Source organism: Paramisgurnus dabryanus, chromosome 19 (genome assembly GCF_030506205.2).
Source record: "Paramisgurnus dabryanus chromosome 19, PD_genome_1.1, whole genome shotgun sequence".
In the NCBI taxonomy this organism is placed as follows: domain Eukaryota; kingdom Metazoa; phylum Chordata; class Actinopteri; order Cypriniformes; family Cobitidae; genus Paramisgurnus; species Paramisgurnus dabryanus.
Window position 1 is genome coordinate 3,193,101 of NC_133355.1, and position 22,316 is coordinate 3,215,416.

General features: G+C 35.6%; 1 protein-coding gene across 4 annotated transcripts in view; it reads left to right on the top strand.

Moving 5' to 3' along the window:
• The window catches only part of slc45a4a (solute carrier family 45 member 4a), a 44,254-nt gene that overhangs the window by 11,402 nt on the left and 10,536 nt on the right, over positions 1-22,316 (top strand). For 2 of the 4 annotated variants that reach the window (XM_065284158.1, XM_065284167.2), the window contains 3 exons: positions 564-657; positions 6,426-7,209; positions 20,376-20,564. In XM_065284158.1, the coding sequence (XP_065140230.1) occupies positions 6,930-7,209; positions 20,376-20,564 (469 nt within the window). In that variant the 5' untranslated portion in view covers positions 564-657; positions 6,426-6,929. The remainder of the gene's footprint in view (positions 1-563; positions 658-6,425; positions 7,210-20,375; positions 20,565-22,316) is intronic. The other 2 variants (XM_065284141.1, XM_065284150.2) reach the window with 1 other exon arrangement.

Genomic DNA, 22,316 nt, shown 5'->3' on the forward strand with positions numbered 1-22,316 from the left:
TAAAAACTGTGCTTTTTTTACTCCTACCCAAATAGGGTCATTTTGGACATGCTATAATAAATGATCTGTGTGGTTATTTTGAGCTGAAACTTCACAGACACATTCTGGGCACCCTTGGTAAATATGTGCATAATAGGTGTCCTTTAATGAGCAATAAAAAAATCTGACAGCAATTGATCATTTCCAGTTGTACACTGTTTTAATCAGTGATATTTTATATGTACCCAGTCAGCACATTATAAACAGTGGAAAATCAATTATGAACTTTTGCAACAGGTGTACAATATGACCCTTGAAAAACTTAACGGAGGAAGAAGACCACCAGTTTAAGATTGATGTTAAAAACGTGTTGTTTTTGTTTGTATTGAAATTGTTATTCTGTCATTTTTTTGTATTAAAACCTTTAAAAGTCGTTTTCTTTTAGTCATGGAAGTAAAATTAACAGACTTTTAATTGCTGTAAATGTATGGATAGCCTACATGTTCAGTGTTATCTCAAAAAATTATTTACAAGTATGTAAGAAAATGTTTGTACTCTAAAAATACTTTATTTGTAACAAACAGGAAATAAAGAATTTACAAACGTGCGGAGATCTGAAACGTTTCAGCACTTGGACAGCGCATGAAAAGCATAACAGTTCTCATCTGACATCCAGAGGTACAAAGCCATCATATACAATAAATCCGTTTTAAAAACATTTAATACAATATTTGCATTTGTTTAAAGCAAAACATTTAATTAATTACCAGGCTACAGGTGAAGGTCTCATAATCGGTCCAAAATTTATGTCCAAGAGACTCAATAATAATCTTTTACATTTTAATTTTTTCATATTTAAAATAGTTTTTGTGCTGCTGCGCATCCATTTGTGTGATAAGCAAACGTGCGTTGTTATCCCGTTTTTAAGCGCATATTACTAAGACGCTCATTAAATAACAAAAACAATATTGCGTTTTAGTTGGTCAATGGTGTAGTATATTTTAGTTGCCTGAAAATAGCAACGCGCCAACATTGCTGCCAAACACATCTAGTTTTTAGATCAGAACGCCCATAGGTGCAAAATTGGGCGCAAATGCATTTGCTATTTAAACAACGTGGCACTAAACGTGAAAATGATCATTGCCCCGTGTTGAAACTAGCAAAAGACACTTCTGCAAAAACATTGCGCTGGGTGTATAATAGGGCCCTCAGTCTTTAGAAGGTCATTTGAAATAAACGTATAAAGAAGCTGAGGCATCAGTCAGTACAGCTTCAAAAATAAACTACCTTGAACTTTAAGAAGTATCTCAACACCTCTCACGTTGATGTCCCTCATGTGAAATCAGAGAGATGTTTACCTTTTTCAACACAAGTGAATGTATCAGCTGTGTCGATCTGTGACATTCAGATACAGTTTGGAGTCCAGGCCCTGTATTCACAAAGCATCTTAAGGCTAAACGTAGCTCCTAACTTACTGATTTAGGAGAAACGCTTAAAAATAATGGGTGTGTCAGAGCAAAAATTTAGGAGTCCTTAAATTAGGACAAAGAGTGTTTCACAAAGAGTTTTAGTGCTCAAGCTAGCTCCTAAATGTGTGAAAGGTTAGGGGCAGTCAAGAGGACTCTAATAAGTCAAATTAAAAGACCAAATCACAAACGATACATAAATGGATGTTGCTTTTAGCAAGAAGTAACAGCTGTTCTTGTATCAACTTTGGTTTTCGTTTGCATGTCTTCCATCATTTGGATAAAAGTGTCAGCTAAAAATAAATAAATCATCTACAGTATGATTATTTTAATATGTTCATTAAAAGATTGCACTCTTAAAAATAATGGTGCTACACAATGACATAAATGAACCATTTTTGGCTGTATGGTTCTATAAAGAATCTTTAACATCTAAAGAAACTTTTCGGCTATTAAGGCTATTTTTAGTGGAAAACATTTGAAGTACAGGCATATCCAATAATTGTTGATAAAATGCAGGTCATGTAAGAGGTTGAAAATTAGATTAACATTTGAAGAGTATGGTTCCAAAATGCAATAAACGCCATAAAAAAAAAATTTGTTACCGCCAAAATCAGTATTGTATCAGGTCAGTATTAAAAGTAAATTCTTCATTTTACGAATAATCTGATATCTGCCATGTTATCCATTTTTCCCAAAACGCAACAAACGCCAGTCAGAAAATATATATATATTTTAGGTGGTGTTTTGTCAGTCTGTTAAAGTTTTTGCTTGTTTGTGCAAACAGTTTATAAAGTGAACACAGTTGGGTGATTCTCACGAAATCCAGATTTAGAAGGTGTCCAGCATCAGAACTTACTATAAACATTATCTTTAGAGGATTAAAAAAATATTTCCTATAGAATTATTTACATTTTTTAGATTATCATTATCAAAAATGACCATTACCGCAACATGATATTACATTAAATATATGCATTTACAAACTCATGTTTCGGTAATGAGAACTAAAAAGTTTTCTAGGACAATTTTTTTTTTTACTTAAATCTGGAGAGAAAAAATAAAAACTGCTTACCTGGTAGCCATCTTGAGTGTCACAGTCAATTATGTCCCTAACAACAAATTTTTAAAAAAAATGTTAGTTCCTTGAGGGCTTAAACAATGATTGAAAATTGTTGCGGAGGATGAGAAAATTGGTCTTGGACACATTTATATTACTTATTATTGTCTCTACATTTACCAATGATCGCCAAAACCACATGTTTCTTTAATGTAAATGTGTATAGCATAACATGCACTGAAGATTTTTTAATTATAAATATTTCCATGTCAAAGAACCCAAATCCAGTCGTGGACATGTGTGGAGAAAACAACAAAATTGGTTTGTATGATGTCATTTCAAATGAAGAGATGTTTTTAACTGTATGTTTCTTATTTTGATAGCATTTACTTTGTTTTATAAAATGTTTCATGACACCTCATAAGTCTAATTTTGTGAGAATCACCCAGTTGTTCTCTGTGTAGAAGAGTCCGGATAAATCACAATGGTCACGATGCGTTTTTAGAAAGTAGCTGCCTATGGAGATAGCACATCACATCATTGTCTGTATAAGTAGAGCGTTTTTCACATCATTTTTTCCTCTGAGATGATTAAATTCGTCTGCTGTAGGATTTCAGAAGGTCTGAAGGATTTCAGAAGGTCTTTTTAAAAGCTGGTAAGAAGAGAAGCTGTGCTTGGTCTCCAGTTTTTCTACTCTTTTATTTCTCTGCTATAATCTCATGAAATTCTTTTGATACCGATTGTATAGCTGTTTGTTATTCTGTATCAAATTTAATCAAATCTTTCATAAAACAGGCATACTGAAAAAATAAAAGTGTTCATAATATAATGTATTGCATTTCAAAATTTGACCATAATGTGTCTGAAATGACAATCTATAATACCATATTATCTAAATAACTATTTGTTTTAATCGCACATAAACATAATTTTAGTGTTGAATGTGATTATGATTGCATGAACTCTTGTGTCAAATCCAGCAAGCAGTTTTGTGTTTAAAAGACATTGAATAGTTGTCCAAACACAGCCCAGATGTCAAGGCAATAAAAAAAATGGAAAATTTGCGCTCCTAGTACACATCATTTAATAGATGCCCAAAAATAAATAAATAAAAGCAAACAGATTGTAATCACGGTTGACTTTGCTTACATGATGTAATATCAGATATCTCTAAGTTATATTTTGGCTAGAAGTGAGTTGCTCATAGCCAGACTACATCATGTCTACAGTTGATGGTAAAAAGACACTATTGTTATATCTTGGATTTAGTGCAACACTTTTGCCTTTGTGCTTTTGTTTAATATCCATCTGTTCTGTAAAGTGTTTATCTGGTGTCTATTGGACCATAACATCTATCAACATGAGATTTTATATCAGATGATGTGATCTATAAAACAGCTCATCAGAGTGAACAGATGATTTGATGGGAGACATGACAAGTGTCAAGTTTAGACACCTGATATTCAGTCGTCTCTTTGGCTTTGAAACAATTGGCAACTTTTCGGTCTCTCGTGAATTCAACACAGAAGGGACTAAAACTGCAATTCATCGATTGGCCGCTGGAGACAAAATAGAGTCAATCCCATATTAAAATGCCCAAATATACAGCAGGAATAATGTTTAGCATAGCTTAGCATAATCCACTGAATCTGATTAGACCATTAGCATCACACAAAAAAATAGTTTTTCAAAAGAGTTTTGATATTTTTCCTATTTAAAACTTGACTCTTCTGTAGTTGCATCGTGTACTAAGACCGACAGAAAATTAAAAGTTGTGATTTTCTAGGCTGATATGGCAAGAAACTTTACCCACAAACTGGTGTAATAATCAAGGACTTTGCTGATGTAACATGGCTGCAGCAGGCGTAGTGATATTACGCAGTGCAACTATGAATTGTTGTTCAGTTTTACTGTGTGTGTTTGTTTTGTTGGAAACTTGCTTGTTTCTTGTGCTTTTTGCATTATTTCAGACTCTTGAACTCCATACAGCAGTGTTGAATAATTCGACTCTGGTCTGCTGAAACACAATATTGACCTTGTTTACTGGTGTAAGCCTCGAGCAAAATCCATTGTGTTGGGTTTTAAAAGCCCTTGAGAACACAGATTTATGTCATATTTCAGTCATAAAAAGGTTAAGATCGTGCCACTGTCTGATTGTTCAGACTTTACTGAAACCTGACGTTCTGAACGTCTTTGTCTGATCCCTGCAAAGATGTTAAATCTGTTGTTTGTTTCTATTGAAGGACATATTGGTGTTAAATGCTTCAAGAATATGCAATGGTTTAAACCTCTGACTGAATCCAGAGAAATATTGGGTGGAAATACAGTCATGTGTGGTGTGATTTTAACCGAATTTGGGTTTAATGTTGGGTCATGATTTTGAGGCTTCACTTTTGTTCCCTGACCCCGAGAATTACTTATTATGAACATATTATGAAAATCTGACTTTTCATGTTTAAGTGCTATAATTGGTTCCCCAGTGCTTCTATTAACCTTGAAAATGTGATAAAGATCAACCTAGTAATTTAGTTTTGGTAAACCATTCTCTGTAAGCAGTGCTCGAATTGAGGGGGGGCTGGGGGGATCCGGGACCCCCATAAGACATTATACCCTCATATATTTTTATTTTAGTACAGACAAACTCAAATAGATGATCAAAGTCAAAGTAATCAAGCAGGTATTTCTGTGCAAAATAATAACGCACAGTGTCTATAAAATCATTAATTTCAGTATTTTTCTTGTTATAAATTAACGTTTAAGGAATTGTATATAAAGTTTTGTTTTTTATCATTTACAGCAACAATCCCGAATTATATGTCATTTGTCGGTTTATCATAAATACTTTGACGCACTAAATCTCAAAATTAAATAAGATTGCTGAACTTAGCCGGTACTTCCCAGGCATGATCACATTTGTTTTTTTAGGTTTAGTTATCAAAAATGCTTTTTTGTTAATTCTTTGTGTGATGTTCTGAACATTGTGGTTTTAAAATGTTATGATGAATCATTTAACAAATGTTTATCCTGCCTTTCATTTTAACTTAAAAAAAGAGAGTAAAATACCACATAAATACCACATTACCAACATAAATTGGATGCAGTTAGGTTTACTTTTTCTTTAATAATTTCATAATTATTGTCAGTGGTATCACTAGGTCCTTTTAAAATGTATGCCCAGTCCACCGAAAATTTTTTGATTTATTCCACAATTGGTAAACAAATTTGTGGTTGCTTTTAGGTCCTATTTAAATCTCATATAAAACGTCAGCGGTCTTCTGCTCCGCTCCGTCATTCATCAGATTTTTCCTTTTTTTTCGATCCTGCAGCCATGGATCAAAGTCTAGTGTACATTAACTAATGACATCTGCATCTGTGTAGTATTTTAATAAAAGTTTATTAAATGTGATGTCGGAGCATTATTTTTTTTTTTGCTATGTCATGTAGCATGGTGGGGACCCCCATAAGACCTGATTCAATTCAAGCACTGTCTGTAAGCATGTGAAAAAATAGCTCGTTGAAATTTGACTCCCCTTGTGATGTCAGAAGGGGTTCTTATTATACTAATACCTCTTAATGCCTCTTAATCTACACTATCCAACCACGGCACTGCCTTTAAGAGGACACACCCAAAAAACGGCACATTTTTTTCTCATGTAGTAGTTATATTTCTAGTAGATGAGAAATCCTGCAAGTTTGGACTATAATTTATTTGCAAACTTTTTGCAGTCTGTGAATCCATGAAAATTACAGATAAATTACTGGCTCTTTAACATTATTACAGTTTTTAGTAATTGGTTACACTACTAGTTACCAGGAAAAAAGTGATATTATTACAGTACTATTATTACTAGTAATTAGTTACTGCCCAACACTGGTTGTAATAAAGTGTGTTTACATAAATTTCTCTCTCTCTATTTCAGATTGATCAGTCACTCCATGGGGATTCTCCGGGGCGTTTCATCTGGTTTCTCCTGCCCTGCACCCCTCAGCCCGTCCTCCACCCTCTACACCACCGCCTCTATACGAATCATGAAACTGGTATTAACTGAATGGCTAATGATATGGATTTTTACAGTTTCCAGTAGACAGTAAACACACACCACACACACATACCACAAACACACACTCACTTACACACACACCACACACACACACACACACACACACACACACACACACACACACACACACACACACACACACACACACACACACACACACATGATAAACTCATATACATCACAACTGAAATCACGTGACACAACTTCTGCAAGCGTCCTTCATCATATGGTGCGTTGTGGAGTTTTCACTGCGTTCATCACGGCGGAGCACCTTAATAGCCTGACGTTGGCTGCTGTTGGCTTTATTCCTAGTTTTTTGTTTTCTGCGTTTGTTCGTGCCTCCGTGGAGTCGGGTTTGAGTGCATGTTGAGGTCGCCGATGGCCCCGCAAAACACAGATGCGGATGCCGTGCAGCTGCAGGCCGTTGCGGTGGAGTCTGCGGAGAAACACGGTGGAGGCGGAGCTAATGGAGGAGGAGGAGCTCGGGGGCGGGATGTTGAAGGTCAGGATGAGTCCGTGAGCGAGGGATCTATTGATCGCATCCCGCTGCGACAGTGGATCATGCATGGCGCTGTCATGTTTGGACGAGAGTTCTGCTACGCCATGGAGACGGCGCTCGTCACACCTGTGCTGCTACAGATAGGTAAAGCACCTGCACTGCTAAATGTTCATGAAATATTAATGACACAACCTGATTTAGTCGAGGCCTTTTATTGGCTGATGCTGTTAACCTCTGAATGATGAGAAATAAGAGGATTAGTTACTGAGTGAGCAGCTGGAGAGCTGAAATGTTAAAGGTTTTTTATGGTGGATTTACTCTGACCTACTGCTGAAGGCCTGTATAACAGAAGAACACTTAACTGTGTGCCAGCGTGTTTGTGCATGCGTGTGTAACATTTCGTGATAAAACAGATTATTAAAAAGCTTTAGGGTGTTTGCTTCAGGATTTTTCCAGCAGTACAGTATTATAGATACAGCATCACAACTCTTTTGGCCCTAAAGGACGATGGCACTACTTTATCATGCAAAGAGTTACAGGTGTGGTTTATCAGAAGAGCTTTTTATTTTATAACCAAATGTTAGATCAAAGCCTGTGTGCCAAATTCAACCTTATATAATTTTAATCACTAAAACATAACACCATTTTGAAACATGTCAGCAACTACAAGTAACTGATAGATGGGATTGAAAACATTTTTACACAGCGGGGTTAGTTGTCACACAGTGTTACAATGAAGCCTCAGTTATACAATTATCATTATATACAACTATTATGATTTTTTTTCTATTTCTATGCATTGATGCATAATACAAGGATGTTTAGATGAAGCATGATGGATGGATGAATGTGTGGATATCTATCTATTACAGGCAGATATAGAAACAATATCCACCTTTAGTATATAGACAGAATTTGATTGAATTATTTGTGTTTAAACTAAATTTTCTAGCAGGTGTAACAAAAAACCCTCTGTTTGTTACAATCAACCCCACCTATGGGGTAACGTTTGCACTCCTGTCAGTTTCAGTGTAATTGTACGATAACGGTAGATCACGCAAACAAACTTTAAGTGGTCATTTGTAGCAGAGATTTGTGTGTTGATTGTGTAAAAAATGATTCATCTAACCTAAATATTATTTGAATGATAGTGCCAAGGCCTTAAAGCGCTCTCCCCTACAAACAAAGATAAGCTGAGCTCAAAACATCAACTAGAAAAGAACATCATGTTTATTTCCTTCAGTAAACAAAGTCTCTTTTGTAATCAGAATATACTGGTATGACCCGTTTACCCAGTATGAACATGTTCATTAATTTTTTAAAAATAGTAGGCATCTGTCTTCTTGAGATGTTTGTGTTGGCACATCAACAAAGGCGGGTGGTTTTCCTATTCATGATTTCCTGTTCCCTTCATGTAGACAGGGACTTTTGTTTTTTAAGTTTTGTTTCCGGATCATGTGAACATCTCAAACAATAATACATCTCACAAACATCTTTAATTTACTGAACGTCTGTCAGACCAATAACTGAGGAAATATTTATTTTGAACAGTATTTTTTCTGTGACTCTTCTAGATAGAGGTGATGATGGTGTGGGCATTGGGTTAAAGGGGAAATATCATGAAAATCTGACTTCATGTTTAAGTTCTATAATTGGGTCCCCAGTGCTTCTGTCAACCTAGAAAATGTGAAAAGGATCAACCCAGTAACTTAGTTTTGGTAAACCATTCTCTGCAAGTACGTAAAAAATAGCTCATTGAAATTTGGCTCCCCTTGTGATGTCAGAAGGGGATCTTATTATAATAATTCCGCCCCTTAATCTGCACTATCCAACCATGGCACTGCCATTCAGTGCAGAGATCAGCTCATTTGCATTTTAAAGGACACACACAAAAACAGCACATTTTTTATCAAACCTACAAGGTGCCAATTTTAACATCGTATAATAAATTATCTATGGGGTATTTTGAGATAAAACTACAGATACGTACTTTGGGGACACCAAAGATTTATTTGAGATCTTAAAAAAGAGAGAGAGAGAGATGTGATGTAATGTGATAGGTGTCATGCAGTGGCGAAGCCAGAAATTTCAAAGTGTGTGAGTGGACCTCTGAAAAATGGGTGAACCTCAATGCCTTCTCTCAAATTACATCATTTTACATTATAGTAGTGGTTAAATGTCAAATGTCTTAAAAATGGATACCAGAGCAATGCTTGTGATAACTGTGGTATAAGAGGAATAATTTACTCGGGTTCTTTGAATTATGAAAGGAATAATTGACGACAGGCCATTGAATTATAATAAAATAATGCACACCCAAGGTGCAATGTGGCACGACGTGAAGCCGTTACATTGCGGGTGTGCATTATTTTCAAATAATTCAAAGGACCGGAGTCAATTATTCCTCTTATACCACGGTTACTACAAACATTGCTCTGGTTAAGTTAGTTGAAAAGTTAGGTGTGCGGTTATCAGAAATAAATGCATACCCACAGAACATTTCTCAGCCAATAAGAATACAGCATTCAACAGACCCGTGGTATAATTGAAAATAATGCACATCCGCGATTTAATGAGCAACAAGCATTACCACCTTGGGGGTGCATTATTTTCTTATAATTCAATGGTCCGTCGTCAATTATTCCTTACTTAAATCATGGATCGAATCATTTGAATCAGCCAAAAAGGGAAATAAGGAAAATAAAATAAGAACATATGAAGAAATTATAAGCATGTACAACTAGAAAAGAACAAAGTTACAAATAAAGTATAAGAGGAGTATAACAGTCAAATAATGCTGTTCTTCATTCTCTAAAAGATTAGTCAATTAAAAAATCCAGATAATTTACTCATCACCATGTTATGCAAAATGTTGATGTCTTTCTTTGTTCAGTCGAGAAGAAATTATGTTTTTTGAGGAAAACATTCCAGGATTTTTCTCATTTTAATGGACCCCAACACTTAACAGTTTTAATGCATTTTAAAATAGCACTTTTAAAGGACTCTAAACGATCCCAAACGAGACATAAGGTTCTTATCTAGCGAAACCATCTTCATTTTTGCCTAAAAAATTGCAAACATTTTCTTTTAAAAGTGCATATTTTTCATTTTTCGTGCCAAAAATGACCATCGTTTGGCTGGATAAGACCCTTTTGTGTCGTTTGGGATCGTTAAGAGTCCTTTTGTGTCTGACTGGGTGGGCCAGCTGTCAATCTGAGTGTCTTATCTTATGTAGCCTTGCCACTGATGTCATGTTGTCTAAATTAAGTTTCTCAAAAAGTTAATCAATCAGATTAAAGCATGTTGAAAAACTGTTGAGATGACTGACAAGAGAGTTATTCCTGTCTGAATGATACAGTAACGGCTTTAATGGATCAACTCATTGTTAGGAATGTAGAAATGATTTAGACACCTATCATGTGGTGTTTATTATGACCGGATTCACACCCAGAGGAGTGTCTGTCTGTGACGTTCATCATAGTCATTTCAGTTATGTGCAGAATTGTAAAAGCGCTGAGAGTCTGAACAGAGGACATCACGACAAAGGTTTTGGGAATGCGTGACTCTGCAGATTGTTTTTGAGTTTTTGGATGTTTTGTTTGGGGTGATAGATGAGAGATGTTGTCTATTAGCCACTGTCATTTCTGGGAGCCTGGAATGTTCAGGATTGAAGAGGAATTTTGTTTTTCACAATGGGAATGATTTCCAGCATTCGTATTCATGAGCTTCACCTGTCCACAAAACAAACAGATCTCATTCCCAGCAACACACAGACCATTAACAAACACAAGACACTATAGCTGCCTTTCCATTGCAAATTTGCCAAAAAAAATTTGCGTTATTTTCTAAATGTTGACAAAAAACTATGATTGTGTTTCCATGAATCGATGATGCGATTGAAACATAGTCTTTCCTCTCACAAGAAGTTATTCCAGACATTTTGTTGACTGTACTGGTAGGTTTAACTAATATCACATCCACCGCACACAACATACGTAGCAGCTGTAACGTATAAGTGTTTCTTAAAGGTAATAGGAGATTATTTTAAATCAAAAGAGATGTAGTAGTGTTATCCAAACATTATTGGAAAGGAAAGCCTTTGGGAGCAGACACATATTGAAGTGTTTCTAGGAGGTTTTAGTAGGGGTGCGCGGGGCACAAACTAACGCAGGGTTAATTGTAACACGGACCATTTATATTGTTGCATTTTTACTGTAGGGTTGAGCGATTTGTTTTTCCGGTATTGTTTTCATGCTGCCAAAAGACGGTCTTGTGCAAATTTATGGAAAGGAATAATGTTTTACCATAGAGGTATTGATAAAAGAGTGTTGTGGTGGTATGTAAGTACATTTTTTCATCATATGTTTTTTTTTGGGGGGGGGGGGTTCTAAGTTGGGTGTGTAAGATACCAAATCCAATGCTATGTCATATTAATCAGTATTTTTCTTGTTGACTAAAACATAGCATCATTCTGAAACAGTGGCGTAGCCACGGGTGTGCCAGGGTGTGCCGGTGCCACCCACACCTAAAAATGGATGAAGAATCATTTTTATAGTCTCAATAAAAAAAAGTTTACTAAACATGTGCTATTGAAACATAGAATAAACATCATGTGGTTGGTTGAAAACACTGCATATTAATTGTGATATATGACAAGCGCTGATCACGTCCGTCTCTGGCTCAGCACCAACCAACATGCAAAAGCAGTTTGAATATTTCTGATTCCGATATCGACTTTTACCTGGCTTATTTGTCTAATAAATTGTTGCATTTGGATCTGCCTCTGTCTTCTCACTCATAACATTATGGTTATATACTTATGGTTAATACGTTTGCACAGTAATATGACAATAAATATGACACATCCAGATTTTCAGATGCACACCCAGAGTCTCTTTTCTGGCTACACTACTGTTTTGAAATATGTCTGCGGGTCTTATCAATTTTTTTTGGTGGGCTTGAAAAAATGTTCACCCAGCGGGGTTAATTGTAACGCTGTGTTTTGTTTATTATAAGTTTATTTATCATTTATTTCAATAATTGACCCTTGAGTTGTTTTGTGGTTTAATGAAAAACACAATATTATGGAATACAATTAAAAAATGAACATTGAGCTTTGCGTTTCCCCCTCATTTGCAGTGCTCAATCTTGTTATATTTATCTGTTATCTATGGTCCACTATGTCAGATCTTACATACCTGTTAGTTATAGATGGACAACATGATTTCTGATCCACAGAAGAGTTTGAAGTGTTTTATGTGGTGTGATTTCGCAGATCTGTAACTTAGAGACTATTGTGCTTTATAAATAGCAAAACAATGAACCTTTCTGACTGTTTTTGGTCAATCTCTGGTGGATTAGTGTTATGTTCTCATTGCCAAATTTTCAGTGGTTTCACAGAAACAATGACAAAAGCTGATTTAGCACTAAAAGTATACTGAGGACAGTTTGATATGTGTATCCACAAAAGTAGGAAGCCAACAATTCTGTGAGCCGACAGCGAGACGTTTAACAATCCAGACTATAGTCTAGTAGTGAATAAATAATCAGTAAGGGCAGGGTTTAACTTTAGGTTTAAGCAAATGTCCTCATTTAAATTAAAATATCCTTGTTTTTGTATGTAAAATCTTAGAATGAATGTGTTAAAAACAACACATTAGTGTTGATTGTGGGACGAAACACGTTGTAAAAAATTAACACATCCTTTCTAAGGGTCTAATGATGATATTGTGAACGTTTAGTGTTGAGTTATACGGTGGTACGACTGCAGTGTTATATAACAGAGATGACTAAACTCAATGTGTTATTATAACTCAAGTATGAAGTTTTTATGTTTCACAGCATCAGCACATCACTGACTGGAGAATAAAATAAATGATCTGTAATGACTGAGACACACACACAGGTTTGGGGTTTTAGTATATATAATAAAAACTTACTCATGTTTTGGTGAAGATATTAAACAAAAAGTGTCTTGGAGGCATTGAAATAAATTTAGTTTTTTTTTCTGAGTTGGGTGTGTAAGTCACCAAATCCAACCTTACATTATTTTAATCACTGTCTTGTTACCTAAAACATAACAGCATTTATAAACATGTTAGCAACTCCTAGTAACTGATAGCTGGGATTGGAAAAATTTTATACACAGCGGGGTTAGTTGTCACACAGTCTCAGGTATACAATGATAATGAAATGAAAAGAATGTAAATACTATTCATCAAAATGATAACTGTTTATATAATATCAGAGGAAATAACTCACTATTATGATCTATATTATTATGACATATTTCTATGCATTGATGCTTAACACAAGGATGATTAGATGAAGGATGATGGATGGATGAATTTGTGGATATCTATCTATTATAGGCAGATATATGAACAATATTCACCTTTAGTATATAGACAGAATTTGATTGAATTATTTGTGTTTAAACTAAATTTTCTAGCAGGTGTAACAACAAACCCTCTGTTTATTACAATGAACCCCACCTATGGGGTAACATTTGCACTCCTGTCACTTTCAGTGTAATTGTACGATAACGGTAGGACACACAAACAAACTTTAAGTGTTCATTTGTAGCAGAGATTTGTGTGTTGATTGTGTAAAAAAATATTCATCTAACCAAGCCAAAAAGCGTTACTTTGTAACACTTTTACGCTCTTTCCCTACTAGGCAGTCCTGCAGTTATTTACCTGAATAATGCTGATCTTAGATCAGTAACTCAGACATTTGGCTTTGAAAATCAAACTGTTTGTTAGCTTTCAGGATTGCTACCTAGATCCAGTACCCATAATCTTCATCTGTCTGTCTCTGTTCAATAATTCAAACAGTTGTGTTAAAGTCAGAGCAGGACGGTGGGTGACTCCGGACACCCGCTGCAATGGAACCGAATACGAGAGCGTCCCGTTAATATTTCATACGGCCACCTGCTTGATTTCTGATGAATCAGGATCAGTGTTCTGGAGAGATTGGGTTCTGACAGGGTCCTGATGGTTCTACTTCTATTCATACTTGTTTGCTACATTGTGTCTCAGCTTCAGCTTTGACGATGGTTTGACTTTTTGAGGCCCTGAATGACCTCAGGATCTTTTGTTTGGTACGTGGACTGATAACACTTGCAGACAGGGAGTTTGTTGTTCGTGTACTGGTTTGATAAGAGAGAAGACCGTGAGATTTTCAGATGACCGCTGCTCTTCTCTTTCTTTTTCTTGGTCTCATTTAGAGAAAGTGTTTCCTCCGGTTCGACTCTCAGTATTGTTCACCATTTTTGACCCGGTGGGAAACAAAAATCTCCTGTCATTATTTACAGAAATCTCCTCTTCCTGTTTGGATGTTTACTAGACGTATTTTTCCAAGAGCAAGTAACTTGCTTACCAACTGATTCAAATCTTTTGTTTGTCCTGTTTCTCGATGTGTTTGTGTGTTTAACTGCGGCTCCAGAACAAAGACCAAATATATTTTAAACACGCTTTTGCCTTCTAGTTGAGGAAGTGGACTTGTTGCCGTGGGTAACAGGAAGTGGTTGGTGGTGCAGTGAGGCTCAATCTCAGGTCATCTCTGATGAACACATGGTTTGGTCTCTTAGGTTCTGGTCTGACTCAGCGTCTTCAGCTGCTCTTCTCCAAACACACGTGAAGTATGCAGTATGCAGTACATATACTAGTATTCACTCAGTGTGTTGTCTTGAGGTGTGTGTGCGTGTGCATGTGTGTGTGCGTGTGTGTGGTTTATTATAAAGTGACAAACATCTCTCTGCATTTTTGTGAGACTGTGGTCTGCAGTCAGAGGTGAGTTTGCAGATTTTGCAGAGATGTAAGTTTTTCATGTTAATCTTGAGAACCTATAGAGTAGTATTGCATCCTTCATATCTCTGTAGAGTTGTTAGTCTTATCAGATTTATAAAAGATAAATACAGTACCGCTTCTTTCTGAAAACAGGCATGCTGTGGGTGGAGATAAAGAGAAATGCACACACAACACACAGTAAATCGTCTTTTAAACTTTTGACTCACTATAAGTTTGTGTTGTTTACATTTCATGCACTTACAAGCCGATTGCCAACAAAACAGACATTTGAGGCAGTTTTACTTACCGCCTGCACTGTTAACCCAGATATTGTCTGTACTTAAAGAATGAAGGGAACATCACTTAATATTTTGTCTTTTGCACATATACTTCAAAAAATTATTTAAAGTTTAAAGCATAAAAAATAATTAAACTACGCATTAAAGTAAAACAAACTTAAAATTATCAGTACTTGTTGTGAGGATTGAGGAATACCCATAATCCTGTGCGCCTGCATATTTTGATTATTTATACTTTATCACAGAATAGGAACTGATAAGAACTTTAACTCTTAAATATTTCTTTCTAAAATGTTAATAGAAGTTTAAGATATTGTATTATTAATGTTGTTTTGTTGTAAATGATCATTTTGTGTGCAATCATTGTTTACTTACATGAACCCTGTTCAACACATTTTATTGTATTTCTATACACAGGAATAACAATTCATGGCAAAAATGCATTTCTGTGTATCAGATTTATTCAATAAATAATTGATAGTCAATCATGAATTTTGTGTTATAATACCATTTATAACACCAAAAATAATATAAATAAATTAAATTAAAACTAAGTAGAGATGTTGGACAGAGAAATTGATATTACAGATTAAACAACCCAAAATAAGGTTTACTGAACTAGAAATTTAAAGTTAAATGTGTATTTTTTGTTCTTAGGGAAGCTGAAATTTCCCTCACAACCAAAAAACACACTTCTGTGCAGACATTTTGTTGATCTTTACACAAAATGACAAATCTTTCTTGAGTAAATCCTGTGCAGCGCTGGCGACGACTTAAGTAACCCAAATTTTTTTCTTTGACCTTTATTTAATCAGGAAAATCTCTCTGAGATTCAAAATCTCTTTCACAGGAGAGTCCTGACCTAACGAGGACAGCAGTTACACTGTCACAAAAATTAAAAACAACAATGTATACAAACTTATTTAAAAACAATTACAAATCAGAGAGTCTTCTTCAATTGACCTAGTAATTGATTTAAAATGATCCATAGTCACTAAAGTTTGTAGTTTCAGTTGTGTTTGAAGTTGATTCCATTCAAATGGTGCTGCATACATGAATGCCCTTTTCCCCATTTCAGTTCTTACAGATGGATAATTTTCAGACCGAAGGGAATATCTCCCAGCACATTTTCTTTGAGTAAGACAACCTAAATACAAAGGCAACAACCCCAGAATAGATTTATAAATAATTAAGTAAAAATGAATTTTCCTTCTGATAGACAAAGCTGCGTGTGATGGCGTGTGTGTGGGCATGTGTGTGTGCTCTTCCGGGACCCATACATACAAGGAATTCCACCCTTTATGATGTCATACAGGGCCATACTCAAAAAACTCCTTTACAGAAATACTCCTTTATACATCCAACTAGTTATTTGAAACTTTGCCTATGTTTGGTATTAGAACCCAACTCTTTAACATTGTTAATAAGTCAGAATGGATAAATTAGCATTAGCCTTCCCCTTCAAACTGCATACACAGATGTATGTTTGGTGAATTATATGTTTGTCTGAATGGTGGTATGTTTGATAAGTGTTTGTTTTCATGGAAAGAATGGTGGAATGTTAATAAAAAATGTTTTTGCTCATACACTGAAAAAAATGATTCATTCAGTTTACTCCATTTTTTTAAGGTAAGTGGTCGCAATCAATTTATTTAAGCTACATTTAAACAAAAAAATTTGAAAAACAAAACAAAAAACTTTTGTTTAAATGTAGCTTAAATAAATTGATTGCAACCACTTACCTTAAAAAATTGAGTAAATTGAATGACTAATTTTTTTCAGTACAGTCGTTTGAATCTGACTCCACGGATGATCGTTGCCTGACCTTCCTGAACATGTCTTACCTACCCATTCTCACCAAGATGTGTACAAATGACACACAGTGTGATTATCGTGTAAAAGATACGCCAAATTCCGCTTTTGTGTGCATATGATATGCCAGTCCTTCCTGTCGTTTTATTTATTGGTTTCTCATTTGTTTTCTGTTTTTAAAACCATTTTTGCTTGGGTTTAAGGTTAGATGTAGGTTTTGCTTTAGGATGTAATTTAATATATAGGTTTCTCCATGTTTTGTCTTTTTTTTTTTTTATTTGTCGCTTGGAGTTGTGGTTAGAATCGGGGTTTGGGTTAGGATGTCATTTTATGTTACAAAAAGTTGTTATAACTCAAAACCCAAGCGACAATGGTAAAAAAAAACAGAAAACAAATGAGAAACCAATACATAAAACGAAATGATTCGCCATATACTGTAAGTGAATGGGAAGGAGTGGCGTATCATATGCACACAAAAGCGGAAATTGGCATGGAAATCTATTACATGATAATCGCACTGTGAGTCATTTGTACGCTTTTTGGTGAGAATGGGTTCATCTTACATACAGATGTGCACCTGTGTCAAGTTTTGTGATGGTTTTGCCAGTGCCCCATGTGTTTGTGTCAGGCAGACATCTCAAAACTCATCACTTACATAACAAAACTCTTAAAGAGGAGAAATACATACAAGAGCAGATGTACATACATATCTCTGTAAAGATAGCGCTGGTCATCTCTTTCTCTGTGATATCTCACTGACTCATTGTTGCTATGGCAACATCCACAACATCTATCCCTATCAGACATAGCTGGAGTCATCTGTGAGGTTATTCAGTGTTATAATGGCTGTATGATGTATTGGCAATCTGATGTGTTATGACAGAAGAGTACTGCATGTGTTTATGTGTTTTTAAGTGAAATATCTCAAAAAATAACTGAAGTGAATCTGAAGTCTTGTTTTGTTCTCTGTTAATATCAAAATGTTTGTTTGAGGTGTAGGTGTAAGGTGTGGTAAATGCTTTGTTTGTTTGAAATGTTTTGGTCACATATGGTATTTTTTCTCAGTGTGATGATGAGACAATATCAGCGTGTCTATATCAGTGCCGTCTAATATGACCCTCATGCAACAGAAGCTCTGTACACCGAGTTAGGGCTGTGCAATTAATCGTTTTGATTTTCAATTTCAATTTTTTGATTCAAACAATTACAAAAACAAGATAATTGAGGTAAAACAAATATTGTGCGATTTATAGTGCTGCTGGACCGATGTGTTTGAAAGGCACTTCGAAGGCATGAGTGCTTTAACATGTGTAGCCTATTGCAAGAAAAAGGTTAAATAAATGCATGTTTTTCTTTGGTTTGGTTTAATTCTATCAAAAAGTCAATCATATAAACATATCTCTTTCTGAAAATACTGCAATCACTTCAGCTGGATGGTAAAAGCTTTTGAAACATGATATGAAAATGGGTTTTTGGTCAGATCGCTCCATTCATCCGTGGGTTAACACAATAATGAGTTTTAGATAATAACAAGGTTTTGTGCCAGATTTTGTGTTCTGGTTCTGAGTCTGTCCTGTCTGATCTGGGAACAATGATTGTGTATTTTTATTAGTAAGATGAATGTTTGCCAGCCTGAGAGGATTAATGACCAAATCGTGTTTTCCACAAGAGCTGTACTTTTTTTAGTCATGTGAGCGTGTGCGTGGAAAGCCTGTTGATCTGATTTAACGTTTTGTTTTGAATGCCAGTTGTCACAGACGTCAATAGACCTGAAATTATTTCACCATTTAACCTGAAGTTCAGAGAGATACAGTGAGCTTTGTACACAGTCACTCTGTTATATTGACCATTAGCAAACTGTTTTAGAAATATGACTTAGAGATATGAACTTTTTGGTTTTGTAATATTATAAATCAAACTCTAAAGTCTTATTGCATGAGAAATGTTTGATGTGAGAGCAGTAATAAATGCACATTACATAAACATACTTTAGTTGTATAAATGAATGATATGACTGTGTGAGAATTACACTGTTAATAAAAGCAATAAGACATAAGTTAAAAACTACAGTTAAAGGTAGAGATGCACAGATATATCAGCCAATAATCAGATTGTTTTAAAACAGCCAATAGTCATGGCTGATATATCCTGTCAATCACAGAAAATTGCAATAAATTTGAGCTCCGTGTATAGTAAATGTAAAGAAACATCAGTAGTGTAATGTTCAACATTAATAAGAATGAATAACATTTAAAAAATGTTATCTTTAGAATTTAGTTCACTATCGTTATCGGCAGAATAATGGTCTGAATAATCGGCTATTGGTATTGGTGAAAAAATGTCATATCGGTGCATCTCTAGTGAAAGGATTACTCCACTTTCATAACAAAATCCTGATAATTGACTTCAAGATGTTTATGCCTAACTTTGTTCATTCGAGAAGAAAATCATTTTTTTGAAGAAAATATTCCAGGATTTTTCTCCATATAGTGGACTTTAGTGGACCTCAACGGTTTACAGTTTCAATGCAGCTTCAAAGGACTCTAAACGATACCAACCGAGACGTAAGGGTCTTATTTAGAGAAACCGTCACCATTTTTACAAAAAAAATAAAAAATATGTAATTTTAAAGCACAACTTCTCATCTTGCACTAGCCGTGTGATGCACCGTTGCAATCTTACGTATTACATAATCTCGTGGAAAGATCATGCGTCACATTTGTTAAACGCACACTTGAGGACCATTTTAAACAATAAACTGACACAAAGTCATTAATTAGTATTATACCACAGGTCTGTTAAATGCTGTATTCTGATTGGCTGAGAAATGACTATCAGTGTTGATAATTTTTTAGTAAACCGCACACCTAACCTGTCAAATGTCTTAAAAATAGGCACCGTTTGGTGGACGGTTTGTGGTAACTGTGGTATAAGAGTAATAATTGACGTCGGTATAAGAGTAATAATTGACCTTGGGTGTGCATTATTATAATTCAATGGCCCATCGTCAATTAATCCTTACTCATTCCACATACAACAACATCTGAGCGCTCCTCTTTCACCACACTTGTAAACACTGAAGCGATACTGAAGACACTGAAGTCATGTGTGACCTTTTCATGTGATTATATAATATGCAAGGTCATGCTGGTGCATCACAAGGCAAATGCAAGATGAGAAGTTGTGGTTTAAAGTACTTCTTTTTTGCAAGATAAGACATTTATGTCTCGGTTGGGATCTATTAGAGCCCTTTAAAGCTGAATTGAAACTGTAAGCTGTTGAAGTTTACGTGCAGTATTTTCTATCATGTTTTTTTTTACATTTGTCACTGATCATGATTTGTGTTAGTTAAATATTACTAGACATAGATACAGGAAGTGACATCAGAGCCGTTATGTGGTGTTCTCAGGTCTTCCAGAACAATACTACAGTCTGACGTGGTTCCTCAGTCCCATCCTGGGTCTCATCTTCACCCCTCTGATTGGTTCAGCCAGTGACCGCTGCACGCTGCGATGGGGACGACGCCGTCCCTTCATCCTGGCACTTTGTGTGGGCGTGCTCTTGGGCGTGGCTCTCTTCCTCAACGGTTCACTCATAGGTGAGTTATCTGAACCTTAAAAGTTAACATGAAATGTTGACTTGCTTAAACTTTCCTCATGTTGACTTTTGACATTTAACTGTGTTGTATCTGGAGGTGAGATGTTTACATTTACGAGCCTGAGGTATGATCAGGATGTGCACCCATACATACATCTGATATATGTAAGGGATAATGTAGAGGCAGCCGGTAGTTATCTGGAAATAAGCCCCGACAGTGTTATCAGGACCCGACGCGAAGCGGAGGGTCTTGTATCACACTGAAGGGGCTTATTTCCCCGGCTACTTGCCACATAAGAAAAAAACTGGACATGAATATGAATTTGAAACATTTTATTGGCATATTTGTTATAAATTAACATTTTTATCCTTCCGCGAAACTTTGCACAGATGCATAAAATGATCGTAATACCTTATTAAGATCCTCTTCTTCATACTTGTCTGTCTCCATTTTTTTCTCTTTAACCAGTCTTTGAGAAGTTTTAATGCCCATTCTGTATTTTTTTGTGTGTTGGCTTCATAGCTGTCATGCTCTATTTTGTCAAGTTCAGTCTCAGTAAGCTCTCTGTGTCTTGTCGTTGTTTGTTCTTCTATTCACTGTTTAAATGTTTTGTTTTTTCCGTACATGTTAAAATTAATGTCAAAATGTTCCATTCTTAATTGTGGTTGTCCAGTGTTTGTCACAAGATGGCGCCAAACAGTAATCTTTATTGGCACGGAGCGATTTTAATCGTACAAGTAGTACCGGCTATGCGTTATTACTTTGGAGCGGTCATTATTTGAAAAGAACGAACCTGCAAATGTCTCAACTGACCAATCAGAATCAAGCATTCCAGAGAGCCGTGTAATAATAGCATATAGTGTATTTAAAGTGTGTGTTTAAATATATTTCTTTACATCAGTTGTCTGTGTATGCAGACTGAGAATTAACCCCTACTGGATTGATGCTGATCTCTGAAGTCTTTTAAACAGCACATTTAAAATGTGGGATGTATTTCCCAGTTAAATGAAAAGTTCAATCAACAATAAAATTAGCCCATGATTTACTCGCCTTCATGCCATCCTAGGTGTAAATGACTTGTTTTCTTCAGCCAAATAATATCACATGCTTCTTCCATACGGATGTTCCCATGTTTTGCATTTCAGCTGCTTTTTCTTTTAAATAAATTTACTTTAAATATGCATGTGTGTGCTTTTTAGAAAGTAAGACTTCTCCGCTGTCGTCAACTTTATTTGCATTAGATTATAATGAGGACTTTTGTTTTGGTGTGGCACTGCTGTTTGTTGTGAGCACAATGTCAAATTTGCTCTTAGTTCCCAGCCACTGTGTGTATGAATATAACTTATGTCAAACTCTTAGTGTGTGTGTGTGTGTGTGTGTGTGTGTGTGTGTGTGTGTGTGTGTGTGTGTGTGTGTGTGTGTGTGTGTGTGTGTGTGTGTGTGTGTGTGTGTGTGTGTGTGTGTGTGTGTGTGTGTGTGTGTGTGTGTGTGTGTACCTGGTAATTATCACGTTGTGGGGACCAATTGTCCCCACAACGATAGGAATACCAGTGTTTTTGTGACCTTGTGGGGACATTTTGATGTCCCCATAAGGAAACAAGCTTATAAATCAAACAAGATGATGTTTATTGAAAATCTAAGGTACAAGAAAGGTTTTTGTGATGGTTGGGGTTAGGGAATGGGGCAGGTAAGGGGAATAGAATATACAGTTTGTACAGTATAAAATGCATTACGTCTATGGAATGTCCCCAC